This window comes from Sciurus carolinensis, chromosome 8, assembly GCF_902686445.1.
Source record: "Sciurus carolinensis chromosome 8, mSciCar1.2, whole genome shotgun sequence".
NCBI classification, from domain to species: Eukaryota; Metazoa; Chordata; class Mammalia; order Rodentia; family Sciuridae; genus Sciurus; species Sciurus carolinensis.
The window spans coordinates 134,584,253-134,598,575 of NC_062220.1; the positions used below are offsets into that span (position 1 = coordinate 134,584,253).

At 49.0% G+C, this 14,323-nt stretch overlaps 1 protein-coding gene across 1 annotated transcript; it reads right to left on the reverse strand.

Annotated features, from left to right (window-relative positions):
• Window positions 1-1,639: 1,639 nt before the first annotated feature.
• Rfc5 (replication factor C subunit 5) lies at window positions 1,640-12,269 on the reverse strand. The gene is made up of 11 exons (XM_047562961.1): window positions 12,129-12,269; window positions 10,479-10,543; window positions 10,082-10,218; window positions 8,839-8,918; window positions 8,029-8,102; window positions 6,626-6,785; window positions 5,895-5,976; window positions 5,239-5,368; window positions 4,631-4,708; window positions 3,462-3,516; window positions 1,640-2,482 (listed from the first exon to the last, which is right to left on the reverse strand). Exons 1-11 carry the CDS (start codon window positions 12,164-12,166, stop codon window positions 2,386-2,388), a joined length of 996 nt encoding a protein of 331 aa, XP_047418917.1. The 5' UTR covers window positions 12,167-12,269; the 3' UTR covers window positions 1,640-2,385.
• Window positions 12,270-14,323: the final 2,054 nt, after the last annotated feature.

Genomic DNA, 14,323 nt, shown 5'->3' on the forward strand with positions numbered 1-14,323 from the left:
GACATCCAGAGCCTCTCCTCAGTGGTGGCAGAGTTCCCATGCTGCCATCCTTGTTCCCAGTGCAGGGTGGCATGGTTTGACGTCCCCTCCTGCTGTGCTCAGAGCTGCTTTGATGTTGGCGAGTACGTCCCTCAGCTCCCTCTGACCAGCAGGACCGAGTTCCCGCACAGCCTTGGGCGTACGGTGTTCCCGAGTGACAGGTGGTCAGAGGCCGTGCTCCTGACTGATAACAGACACTATTATTGGCTGTTTTTCTTTTAAAATGGTGTGCATGTGCAGGAGATGACAAATTCGTGTGTCAGGTTATGAGGATGTGTTCCTAAATGCATGACTGTTCAAATGGTTACCGAATCGTCAGTTGTTGGCCATTTATTAGCATTATATTTATTTGTATTTTCTAAACAGATGTTAAGGTACAACTGTTTTTCTCCATGGTATCTAAAACCTAGAGTACTTCATGGAACAGTTGCGAAGTGTCCTCGTGGAGTAAAGAGTCGGTGTCCTCATCACTTCAGCTTAAACGCTTATGTACAACATCTGTCTTTGCTGCTTGACCTCATGGGGTTCATTAGTCAGTCTCAACTACCCTACATGAAAACAGCTCCTTAAAAGTACTGTTCTCCTCCAGTGGCATGTACCTAGCTAATCAAAACACCTCATTCCTACAAAATCTGCCTTAGGAAAATTTAATATATTTTAAATTATTTTGAAAGAAGTGCAACATCTTATTCTTTGGCTTTCTTAATTGATCCTTTGTGTAGGCAGTGTAACAACTTATTGAGAAAGAAGAGGAATCTCCTCTACCACCTTCATTGCTTGAAGAAAAAAACATTTCAAAATGAGGCTTTCATTGAAAAAAGGAAAAAAGAAAAAAAAAAAAAAAAAAAACCTTTTGGCTCTGTTTCATTTTTTTCCCCCCATTAAGAAAAAGCACCCAAGCCAGGCGTGGCGGCGCATGCCTGTATCCCAGCTCCTCAGGGCTGAGGCAGGATTGAAAGTTGGAGGCAGGTTTGTGGTAACTTAGACCATCTCAAAATTTCTGGGGCTGAGCATGTAACTCGGTGGCAGGACACCCCTGGGTCCAGGCCCCAGTACCAGGAGGGGCAGAGGACCCAAAAATCACCTTTAGAACAAGTAGCACAAGGCAGAGGCGGGAGGGGGAGGCAGCCTTTCAGTTTCATGCCCATCTTGAAGTATCATGGGGTGTCTGGGAGAACCCGGGTGGATTCCTCCTTGGGACCCCGCTTCGCTAATAGCTTCAAACTCTTGGCGAGCCCAGAGCTTGCTCTGGATGGAGGGGAAACCTACTTCTCCCGTGTGACGTGGGATGCGCCTCAGCTTACCCCAGGGCCACGTCCCTGTACGCCCACTGTGGGCTGGAAATGCCACGTGGGCGGCCTTCTAACACCTGACATGCTGAAGAGCTTGGCTGCCTGGCACAGTGCCCTGCAGAGCAGAGGTGGCTTGTGACCCTGCGGCTGCTGGGAGCTGCAGCCCAGCATCACTGGAGCGTCGCACAAGGTACCACCCGTCCAACCCAAGACCAAACTGAAGTTTGGTCTGCTGAACACACTGCACTTGAACCACAGTAAAGCTGAAAACTGCAGTCGAGCCCCTGCTGGGTGCAGGCCTGTCTGTAAGAATTTGACACCACTGTAAGGAACAGCCCAGAAGAACCTTTATTCGGTGATGGCAGAGCTAAGGAGGAGCCTCCGGTGGTGAGCACCCAGCCAGCTTAAAGCAGAACTAAAGCAGACCACGGTGCCCACATCAGTCCTTTGAGAAGGTCCAGTTTAGGGCTGGCCTCATCTGGCAGGCCCTCCCAGTGGCCTCTGATGGCACAATTCAGAGGCTAGCTCTATTTAAAATGCAAGTTTTTTCCTTCCTGTCCACACCATTGAGACCTGCTAATAATTATGCAAGAGGGGAAACAAAAAGATTAGTTTTTAAAAAGTATTCACTCTTTTATAAGAATTTAACAGTTTGGACCAGACAATCAGCATTACTGCTTAGAAAGTAGACAATGCCAAATATTAGATTCATAAACTTTGGAGGTCAGGATTTTTGAGTTGAAAGACATTTGGACCATATTAGATTTGAGAATCTCATGTTACGGACCAAAATAGGGTAGGGCAGTTTGCTGTTATTCAAGAAACGAAAGGGTAAAAATATTTAAAAAAAAAAGTGTGGTGAGATAGGCAGACATTAAAATTGTTCTCTATATGGGTGTTTGAAACAATCACAGACAGTACTTTTTAAAGATCTGCCCACCCGCGCCTGGACCAGAGTTTTTCAAGACATGGGCTGACTGGCTTCACCCCACACGGCACTTGAGCCTCATTCCCGTCAGCGATGGGCTGAGACCTGGAGAACAGCTTCGGGCGTCTAGGCCTCTGCGACAATCAGGTCTCGGGTGACCTGGAAAGCGGCAATGAGGGAACTCAGCTGAATCTTCTCACTGGTGCCAACAGAAAGTCTGTACCTAAAAAACCACAAGAACACAGAACGTGTCGGAGAGCTGCCCTTTGTGAGGAGTGTAAGGAGCGGAAGGCTGCTGGAGCAGGGTGTGGGAGCTGTCCAGGAGGTCCCTGACCGCCACCTCAGGTGTCCCTGACACTCCCTCCTTACTCCACACTGGTATAGAAATTTGAAACTTGAAGACAGATTTTAAAAGTTTACCAACAGCAGTGTTCTGGACTTGGTTTGTTCTACCTCTAGACAGGCAGGATTCATGTGATCAAAGGTTATTTCTTCCTCTTCCAACTGCACGAAGAGGAATTAAAGTGGAGATTTCCTTCATGGTGAAGTTGAACCAATAGACATGGGAGTCTGGGGTCTGGTACGTAGAGCAGGAACCGGCGGTTCATCTTACCACCTCCCAGTGCCCAACCATCAGAAGCAAAATCATACAGCACGGTGATAAGAAGTGACCTAATTTGTACACATGAAAGCTCAGTGACAGCACATGAGTGCTGGCCTGTGCTGATGCTAGTTTGAACCCAGCGCTCTGTCTACTTAAATGACAGCTGCCAGCTTCACTGGGGGCTAATGACAGTGTGTACTGAACCAGGCAAAGTGGAAAATTGAGTCTGTGTTTACTTTTCCTCCCCATATGTTTTCGTATGCCCAAGTGCCTTAATGACAGCTGGATAGCTGGTCGTCCCCAAACGACCTAGCTGTCCAAACGGGAGCAGGCCTCCCCCGAAAAGAGCATCTGCAGAACTAAGATGGCCAAGCCTTTGAGGCCAAAGGAAAGGCCTCATCTCAGATGTGGAACTCATCTGTTTGGCCTTGGTGCTTACTTAAGTAAGGAACTCACATCCTCTGCCACATTCCACTTACTATTACCCCAAACTAGGTTATACCAAAATGAGGTAACCCAAAGAGCTGAGATACACAAGTGGAAACAAAAGCTTCACAACAGGGGAAAAATACATTTCAATTGGGAAATTAATACTCACTCGATGTCCGCCATTTTGGTCAACAAATGTATTCGAACTGATGATGGAAAGTCCACTGGGGGAAACAAAGTCAAGTGAGTATGTCTCGCCCTGCTGCCCCCAGAAAAGAAAACCCCCAGAGGAAAAGTCTGAGTTTAAACATCAATAGTAAGAGTGAACTTTGAAGGCCTCAGACTGATCACAAGTTCCCAGATGTCTGCGAAAGTAAAAATGGTGGAGTTTCATACTTTCCATTCACTACTTTCTAATTCTTCATAGTGTAGATTAAAAAAAAGTGTGTGTGACCCCACAGTGACCCCGAGAACACAGAAGGCCCAATAGCGCTCCTCTTTTTGGGTGGCTCTTCCAGTTAACGGGGAAGCTGAGTTCTCAGCTTTAAACACATAAGCAACTAGTTATAGAGGCAGAACCCACAGCCATTGGCCAAGGCAGCCTTCCATCTGCAGAGATGAGGAGGGAAGAGCTCAAACCCGCTGAACAGGGATCACACGGGAGCCTGGAAAAAATGCTGCACCCGGCTCTTCCCCAGAGCCACCGGGGCCATCCCTAGGTGCTGCCCGGACTGAGAAGCCACGCTACAGAAGGTTCCAGCAAACGTGGAGTTAGAGATGGGTCCTTCAGATTGCTTTGGCTGACATTCAGACAGACTCCCCCTCTCCACAGGGTCAAGTATTCTTTTAGAAATGTGAATTAAAACATAATGCTCGGGGCTGGGGAGATGGCTCAGTTGGTAGAGTGCCTGCCTCGCAAGCACAAGGCCCTGGGTTCAATCCCCGGCACCGAAAAAAAAAAAAAAAAAAAAAAAAAAACCCACTTCCTGAGCTAGTCTTCAGGAGTTTGCTTCTACTCGCCCCAGTCAATTCCAGACTAAAACAAGGCTTTTGGAACAAAGTTTTTTTTTTTTTTTTTTTTTTTTTGGGGTGCTGGGGAACCGAACCCAGGGTCTTGTGCTTACAAGGCAAGCACTCTATCGACTGAGCTATCTTCCCAGCCCCTGGAACACAGTTTTAAACAGCAAGACAAAACTACTAAAAACTGAGGGTCAGGTTTATAGTACGTCCTCCCTATTTCTTTGCTTCAAGAGTAAGGCCTGGCGAGCTCCCTCTGTCACCCGCTAACCCAAGGGAGTGCCTGCCACAGCTGCGTAGCCAGGGAACAAAGCGGGTCACCTCTGTGCACGAACAAGTGAACCTCGGTCAGGATGTCGTGCAACGCCAAACCCTTCAGAGTTTTCAACTCCATGATACCTGGGAGGTGCTGTCAAGGCAGAGAACACGTTCCAGGGTGCGCAAGCGGCGGAGGGCTTCACATCTGACCCCGATGGCTTTAAAGCAGGGCTTTTAATCCCAGCACAGCTGCTGCTTTTCCAATTTCAAGCCCAATTCTTTCTATGTTTTATCTTCAGTAAGTGCTCTCTACAAGGGAAAGCTGTCTCCTTCTAGTAGAGAACAGAACCAAATGCTTTCACCTCACTATTCCTAGCTTTTAATTTTACAGCAAAACAAGAGTTAACACTGATTGCTTTAAAATGATTGCATCTTCTAGCCCAAAGACTGTTTTCCTCCTGTTAGCCAAACTGCTGTAGGCCTTACACAGGCCGGAGCCCTTCGGGAAGACTGGGCTGTGAAGGACAAGTGTCCACTCCACCTGCAGACCCCTGCTCCCACAGCTGGCCAGTCACTGCAGCCAGACGTCTGCTGGCAGCAAGTGCAGGTGCCGGCTGCACTGCGCTCCGGGCGCCCTGGGCCTCAACATGGCAGCGCACGAGGAAGGATACGTCTGTAGGCTGTGGTGAAGTCCTGATTCAACATCCAGTCCAGAATGTTGGCGATGTCCGACTTGAGCGGGTGCCCTGTGCAGGTGTAGACCGTCTCCTCCGTCACCTTCCCAAAGGCCATATTGGTGCTCTGCAGACACGGGGCGGGGGGTTCTTTGAGACCCTCAGCAGCTGCCAAGCTGCAGGTGGCCAAGAAGAACTTCCTGCAGCAGTGCTGTGACCAGGGTCCAGGACAGTGGTCAGAGCTAGCCTCACCCAGGAGCCGGCTGCCTGTTGCTGTTAGAGCTGCGGAACCCTTTCCTTCCCTGCCTTGTTTGGAACAAATAATTCTTTTTGTTTGTTTGATAGTTTTTGGAGGACTGGCGATTAAACCCAGGGCACTCTACTGCCGAGCTACATCCCCAGCCCTTTCTTATTTTTGAAGATAGGGTCGCACTAGGTTTCCCAGGCTGCCATCCTCCTGCCTCAGCTACCAGTTGCTGTACCTGGCTTGATGCTTTCAATTAACCAAATACAGACAGGAAGGGGACCTGGGACCCTGTGAGACCTGTCTTACCATTTCCAGATTTCTGAAGCTACAGACTGGTTGTCCTGGGGCCTTTCCCCCAAAACTATTTTGAAGCAAGGACTTGAGATTTCTTCGAGAAGAACCATACCTGCAAAATATTCAGGGCCCTTCGCATATCTCCGCAGGAGAGAGTGACAAGTGCTTTCATGCCATCTTCACTTATATCAACTCTGAAAGTTAATAGGCAAAGGGGTTTATGAGCCCCCGACAGCACCAGCATTCAACTGGGAACAAGGTGGCCTCCAATTATCAGGGCTTCCGAAGAAGGAGAGAGAAAAAGAACAGAGTTCACAGTACTCTCCTGATCAACCCCTCCAAGAACTCTCTCTGGCTCTTAGCACAGGGGCTTCATATTAGTCACAGCTTCGCCCAAATCTAGAAGACAGGACCAAGCCATCTTAGTGAGCACCTGGGGAAGAGAGCGCCCTGGAGGGACATGGTCACCGAGCCCAACACCTGCTTCAGGATCAGCAGCTGCTCGGGCTGGTGGCCCGCCTGGCCTCTGATCACTCAGAACGGAAAGCCTCAGCACCCTGCCTTCTAGCAGAAGGGACTCGGCAGCACGCAGTTTCCAATGACAGACGAGGAAACTGGGACAGCTTCCAGGGGGGAGGGTGGAATCGAGAAGAGTCGAATGACTTATGAGGAGGAATGTCCAAGAGGTACCAGGGGAAACGACAGCAGCTGGCAGCCCGAAGCCCACCCGAGCCAGGCATTCTGCTCAGTCATCCACAGCGTCACAGCCAGGCCGCCCAGGGTCCCCCCTCGGCTCCCTTCCAGCCCAAGCCGAGGGGCTTTCCTGCTTTACGATGGACTCACTTCTCTTCTTCCACAACATGTTCCAGGCGGGGAACCATGAGTTCAGGCGTCAGGGGACCAAACCGGAACCTCGTGCACCGAGACTGCAAGGCGGGGATGATCTTGGACAGATAGTTACAGATGAGGCAAAATCGGGTATTTTCAGTGAATTTCTCAATCACTAGTGAAGAAAAATAAAACCACCTCAGGTCAAAGGCCATGTCAATTCTTCAAAGGACGCCAAACCCTGGCCTCTCTGTGGTCCCACGAGGGTATAGGAAAAGACTCGACACTCCCTACAGGTGGGGAGGGCGTCGTGGCGTTTGGGACGAGATTGGCCACTCTTCTTTCAAAAGCTACTGGACAAGGGTTTTTTTTTATAATTTGCCACGATTCTGGCACCTTGGCAACTTCTCCCTTAAGATCTGAGGCCCAGTACATGAGATCCTGTTCTGTGCATTTAGTGGCAGTGGGTGGGGCCCCACTTCTCTGGGAGGCGGGGCCGGGGGAGACTGGCTTCTTGCAGACTTTCCAGGGGCCCTCATCTGCAGGCCCCAGAGCGCTCCAGGGAGCAACCACCCCAGCTAAGATGCTCAGACACCAGGATGGTTCTGCAGGGACCCCGTGTTCTCACACGGGGATCTGACCAGACTGACAGTCACTCTGCGGAACAAGATGCTGAAGAAAGGCTGCCAAAGATCCAGGACAGGAATGTGCTACTGCCTCCTCCTCCCCTGAGCTTGCCACAACCCACTCCTTCCCTCCCAAGCTCCTGAGGACCGTTCTCACGAATCTGATTCCCTTGGAATCTTAATGAGACGACAACGGTTCTTTAAAAGAAATTCTGCACTGGCTCCTGCAAGACCGACAAATACCAGGGTTCTCCCTGCAGAACCTGGCGAGTGGTCACGTCAGCCGAGCACACTCCAGACATTCTGCTGGCTGTTTCCTGTCTAGGGGTGTCCACGGCAGAAGGGCCGAGGCAATGGCTTAGGAGTGACTTTCCATGACCTCCCATCAAAGAATTCAAATTCCCAACCTGAAACTGAATCCAGTCACACAGGAGGACGAAGCACCTGTGACTGGTCACCCTGAAGTCCCAATAGGGCTTATGTCCTCAAGCTGCTGAAATGGGACCCCCCTGGCTGCAGGGGTGTTTTTTTTTTTTTTTTTTGGTGCTGGGGATCGAACCCAGGGCCTTGTGCTTACAAGGCAAGCCCTCTACCGACTGAGCTATCTCCCCAGTCCCGCAGGGGTGTCTTGTTTGGACCATTGGGTGTATGGAGAACGGTACACAGAAGTTCCTCTGGACCAGAAAATGAATAAAAAGGAAAACAAGCCACACTGGTACCTGACACCCAGAGCTCCTAAGAGCCCTGCCAGGCGCTCATGGGTGGACACGGGTGCCTGGCAGCTCCTCTTACCTCTTCTCAAGGCATTCTGGGCATCTTGAGTCATGGCGTCGGCCTCATCCAAGATTACCAGCTTGAACCCTTTCCTAGGAAGACAGACGGCATGTCTAGGACATTCTCCAGTCTCTTCAACACCCAGGCCCAAACAAGCACTTCCACGTTGTGTCTCAGGCCGTCTCATGACGTCCAGCTCTCGTGGAACCTTGAGCCATGTGTGGTCACAGACAGGAAATGCGCCACCACTCCTTTGACCGGTGCTGGGACTAAGGTCTAACTGCTGCACTTGTCTGCACTTCTGTGCCTGTGGCTTCCCTGCACAGCGCACTCTCCCTAACTGCTGTCTTTCCTGGGGCTGGGGACAGTGCCCAGGGCCTGGCACATGCCAAGCCTGAGCTCTGCCCCTGAGCCATGCCCCAGCCCCAATATCTGCATTTTCCACCTCCTTCGGGATGCCCCAGTCTTTCACCTTTTTCTTCTTTTTAAACCACCCTCTGAGCTCAACTTGACCTCAAATTTATTTTTGTTTAAATTCAAACTAGCTCATCCAGTCTGAGGATGCAATCAGTCCTCAGATAACTATCAACATAAAGTTCAAGGTTCCCAAAGTCAAACTGCTAATGCAGGTTAGATGACATTTTATCTTAACACAGCTTCATAACATTTCTCACCACACACCTGAACTTTATCTCTTTTTTTCCATGCCTGCTTTGACAAAGTCGTTTTTGCCTTTTTAAGCTGGCAAATGGGAATTTAAGAAAATTAAGCTGTATCATCTCAGTGGTCAAAATCTCTAGGGAGAGAAACTACACAAACGATTCTTACTTAAATATTGTCCTTGTGCTGGCAAAGCTCAGGATTGGTCCCCGAACAATATCTATTCCTCGGTCATCTGAAGCATTCAGCTACATGCGGAGGAGAGAAGCCACAGTGAAAAAGACATCATTTGCAATCTATGAATTCTTGTTTTTTATACATCTTCTCATCAATCCAGCTCAGCAAACTAGTTCTCCAGGCTAATGATGGCGAAGACCGAATCATTTTTTTTAAAAAAGATGACAGAAGCATTCAAATTCACTCCATCATCACATCATATTCTGAAACGCAAATGGCTATTTTTCCCTCACCCTTTGAGGACAATCTTTCTACCCAAATTTGGGAAGTAAATAATTGTCCTGGTCACCCTGAACAGCACCTCTGGAGTCCTTAGTTACTTGTAAAGTAAGAGTAATCCTATTTACCTCCAAGACCATGGAGCTGATCTTTGTAAAACTGTCTAGTGCAGCTAGGAAGGTGGAGCCTACCACAGCCCAGAGCAACTCAGGGGTCACTACTTGTGAACACACTGAGTTCAGACCAGTGGCGGCAGCCAGGTTCTGAGACCCGTGTCTAAAGGGTAAGTCAAAAGTTTTTCTTGTAAAAGACAATATTTAGATTTCTGTGACCTAAATGCATCGGTCAAGGTCCCAACAATATTCAGCTGGCATCTGAGTATGCCACTATTAAAGAGAACTAAATGAAGAGCTGTTTTAAAAGCTGTTGGTGGGCCGTGGGCCTCCTGGGGTTCTGCAGTACCCCAAGCCTGAAGGGGCTGGAGAAGCAGGGGCTGGAGGCCTCTGGAGAAGGCTGAGGGGGGCTGCACTGTGTGATGGGCTACTGTCTTCTGTTAGTGCTGGCGATGGGCCAGCCATCATTTCCTTCTGTCCTCTGACCTCTGCATGGCAAAGCCGCCCAGAAGCCAGAGAGCAAGGGAGCTTATCGTTAATACAGCTCAGTCTTCTGAGCATGAACAGGGCAGTGGGATGTGGAGAATGGATGAGAAGGGCCATCAGGGAGAGTTTGGTAGAAGCTGGCAACAGGAAAGAAAAACTCCTATGCAACTAACTGCCCTTGAGCTGCCCAATGCTAATGCAGACCACTACAGAAAAAGGTGAAGTGAAATACCTTATTCCAGATCTGCTTCTTTCCCAATTGCCAGTGGGCAACTACTTTCAAAGTAAAATAAAATTAGCAGAACTAAAGAGGCTGGAGTCCTTAGTCATTATGGAGTAAGAATAATCCTATTTACCTCCAGGACCATGGAGCTGAATTCTTTGTCTTTGTATAGCTGTTTAGCACAGGCTAGGATGGTGGATGTCTTTCCTGTCCCCGGAGGGCCATAGAGAAGCAGGTGTGGCAGTCGGTCTTCACTGATAAATTTCTGAACTGATATCAGGAGGAAAGAGAGACACTATCAGTATTTGGAAACTGCCTCATTCACTGGGGTCCTTGAGATGGGCTGAATGCACTTCCACCCAATGCGGTATCTCAATCAAGGGCAGATGCAGGTAAAATCTGAAAGCCACATTCTACGAAGATCTGTTGGTTTCTTTAAAATAATTACTCAGCAGAGACAATATCACCAAGAAACTTATATAGATTCAGCAAGCTGGACAACAGCAATTGACTGACATACGGATACTTACTGGTACTCAGAATGTCCTGATGAGAAATGAGATCACTCAGTGTTTGTGGCCGGTATTTTTCAACCCTAAAATGCAATTTAGCACATTATAACATACACGAGAATAACTTATTATGTGCAAAAACAGTCTTTCATATCCTAATTCAAAGAGGAAGAGAAACAAATCCTTTAAGTTTGAATAATACAGACCACAGTTTTAAACCAGAGGCAATTGTCTCTGCAGACATTTTTCGTTGTTACAGCTGGGTGGAGGGCGCTAATGGCATCTCATGGGTAGGTGCTAGGGTCACATTCTACTATGCACAGACAGCATGCTGTCCCCATCCCCCAGCATCCCTGTATCTGGTCCCAAATGACAATAGTGCTGGGGTCAAAAATAGCTCCAATTTCATCTTTTTAGACATATGCCTATAATCTCACCCTGCATGGACACCTCCCACTTCAAAGTGAATTTGAAATTGAACGTTTATGCAAATATCCATGGACAGATGAATGGATAAATAAAATGTGGTCTATGCATATCATGAAATATAATTTGGCCGTAAAAAGGAATGAAGGATGAACTCTAAAAACATTATGCTGAGTGAAAGAAGTCAGACACAAAAGGTCACACAGTGTATGGTTCTATTATGAAATGTCCAAAACAGGCCAATCCATTGAGACAGGAAGTGGATTAGTGATTGTCTGGGGTGGGAGAGGAGGGGATCATGGGGACTAAGGGCCAACAGGTACAGGGGTTTCCATTTGGGGTGATTAAAATATCTGAAACTAGATAGTGGGATGACTGCACAACATTCTAAATGTACTTAATGCCACTAAATTGCATAATATAAAAATGGTCACAACTATGCATTTTATGTTATGTTTTTTAGTATAACAAATATAACTAGTTATTAGACAAGGACAGCCTGGGTTTTTCTAAACCACACCAAATCCCATCCACGGCTTTAAAGCACCATGAGGATGTGGTTGTTGCTGTAGGCTGGTTAAGAATGCAAGCTCGGGGCTGGGGAGATAGCTCAGTCGGTAGAGTGCTTGCCTTGCAAGCACAAGTCCCTGGGTTCCATCCCCAGCACCGCAAAAAAAAAAAAAAAAAAAAAAAAAAAAAGTATGCAAGATCGGAATGCAGGCAACCTGGATTAAAATCCAAGCCTATTTTCTAGCTCTGGACCTTGGCACGTCATGTGACCTTTCTGAAATGCAGTTTCTTCACCAGTAAAATTCGGATAGGGGCAGCATCTGCCTCTTAGGGCCTTTTTAAGGCTTCAACAACGAATAGGGTGCCTGCTCATCTAATAGAAGGTCGATCAATAAAAATGGATAACGAAGTTTCTGTTGCTTTAGTTCAGAATCTGACCGACAGTGGCACCGAAGGTTCTGGCAGGAGGGAGGAGGGCACTTCGGCACGGAGGATGCAGCCCTCGGGCCGTCTGCAGGTGCGGTCACTTTCCATTCTGGCGACTAGGAGGGGGACAATGCGGGAGTCCCGGCAAAAGTTCCAAAGAGAACGGTGGGAACCGGGCGCCGCGGCGAGCGCGGCGGGGTCCGAGGTGCTGCAACCATCCCGCGACTCGGTTCCCGAACCTGTCATCGCCCCGCCCGGAAACCCGCGGCCGCCCCGTCCCCCCGCGGCCGCCGGGCCTCCTCCTACCAGGGCAGGTTCCTGATCCTGGCCGCCGAGGGTTCCATGGCGGGGAGGCTCAGCGACCCGGCCGCCGCAGTCGTCGGATCAGCCTAAGACCTGCAGCGGCCGCGACCCGACCCCCGGACCCTGCCGCTCAAGAGTTCGCGCGCAAACCCAAGTCTCGCGAGACTTGCCACCCCCCGCTTCCGACTTCCTCCCTCGGTCCCGCCCCCTCCCTGTTGCTAAGGCACCGGTTGCTAGGTAACCGGAGGCGCGGGCCGCCATCCTCCCTCCTTCCAGTCAGCCTGGCGCGCGCTCGGACGGCGAGGGGGTTCCAGGGAGACGGAGCCGGAGAGGCGAGACCACCCGCTGCAGCCGCCAGAGGTCATTGCAAACCAAGGTCTCGTGGCCGCGGCCAAGTCCCGCGGTCCCCGGGGTTCAGACACCTACGTGCCAAGGAACGGATCGCGGCCGGAGCTGAAAGGAAAAAACAAAATCCGAAGGCGAGGTTCTCGAATAGAAGTGCGCATAGGAGAAAAGGCGCCCCAGACCTTTCGGTCCCAGAGACGGGACAGCAACACTCGGAAGTGAAACCCCCCCTGCATCTCCCACCTTCCTATTTCCCGAATCCTTGTCCCTCGCCCACCCCAATTTTTAGAGGACCCACCTCCAGGAAGCGATTCCAGAGTGCAAACAAACAACAAAAATTAAAGTAAACCTCCGGTTGGCTTAATACGTCTAAATTTGGAAAGGGGTGATTAACAAACCCAAAGAACAGGTCCTGGTGATCTGAGATGCTGAGAATAGGGATCCAAAGTTCAGTGTCTTTCCTGAGGGTAGGGGGTGCTGGACCGTTTTTCCCTGTGGCTGATCGTATTTTCCCATAATGAGTGTGGATAATATCCTTAATAAAGCCCCCCCACCCCTTTTTTTGTACTTAATGAAAAAGACAAAAATACTAGAGATCAGCTTTGGGATTGAGAGGGACCTGTGTTCCTTGCACACAATTACATCATTGTCATCTGGTTTAGGAATGGAGTAGGACCCAGGGCAGATAAACCCTGGTAGCTATGACTGCACCCTGGCTCCTGCCTGGGGATCCAGGAGAGTAGGGTCCGAAGGCACTTGGGAGAAGACAGTGCCCCTGCTTTCTGCCTCCTCCCTAGGCCAACTTGAAGGCTGGTTGCTCAGGTCCCTAGTGTGCAGCTCTCCCCAGTTAGCCTTAGGCAGGATGCTTCTGTCCTCCTCCAGTAAGATCCACTCAAAGATGGTCGTGAGGACTAAACACAGTAAAGCTTGTGGAATACCCAGCATGTTACCTCTGCATTCTGCCCTTCCCTCAAACACACTCCACCTGGGTGGGTGGTTCTTCTTTCCTACTGACCCATAGGGTGATTGCTGGTGATGCTTTGTTCAACTACCGTGGTAAGAAATTACTAAGGACTCTTTGCATTAGGAACTTGATGACATCATCCCCTTGAGCTGAAAAATTTGAACAAGACTGCAATAAGTTCTTAGAAAATTCTTTGTGCATCCGCTATTCGGTTTTGCATGGAGACAGCTTGACTGACTGCAGCCATCTTGAATATAACTGCCAGGATGGCCCCTGAGTAAGACTAGCTTGTTATTTCGGCATAGTTTCCCAGCAAGCCATAAATAGGTAAAACCATTAGAGTCATAGGTAGGGCTTCACGATTATTTCTTTATTTTTTATTTATTTATATGCGGTGCTGAGAATTGAACCCAATGCCTCACACATGCTAGGTGAGTGCTCTACCACTGAGCCACAACCCCAGCCCCACCTGACTATTACCATCTTAAGATAAACCAGGTACATTCCAGCCAGGATGAAGTCACTTTTGTCCTAACTCATATACCTCTCTTTCCAACCCAAATTACAGGGATTCTGCTGGTCTTGCCACTGTGCAAGTATTAGTTTAGTGAACACTTGTGATTCTTTAGATTTTTTATGCTGCCCTCTTCTATTCAGAGATGTCTCCTGGTCATAAGTCTTGATTGCACTGTCCCCAATCCTAGATCTGTTAGCCTCTGTTTCATGACTCCTTAGCACTGGTCCTCATCCAGTAGGATTGGGTTGTTCTGGAACAAGTTTTCCATGGAACACAGAATTCTTCTGTGCGACATTATAGTATGCGTTGACAAAGCCATCCATCTGTGGATTGTAAACTCTGGGAGAGGAGAGGCTTTGCTTGGTCCACCGC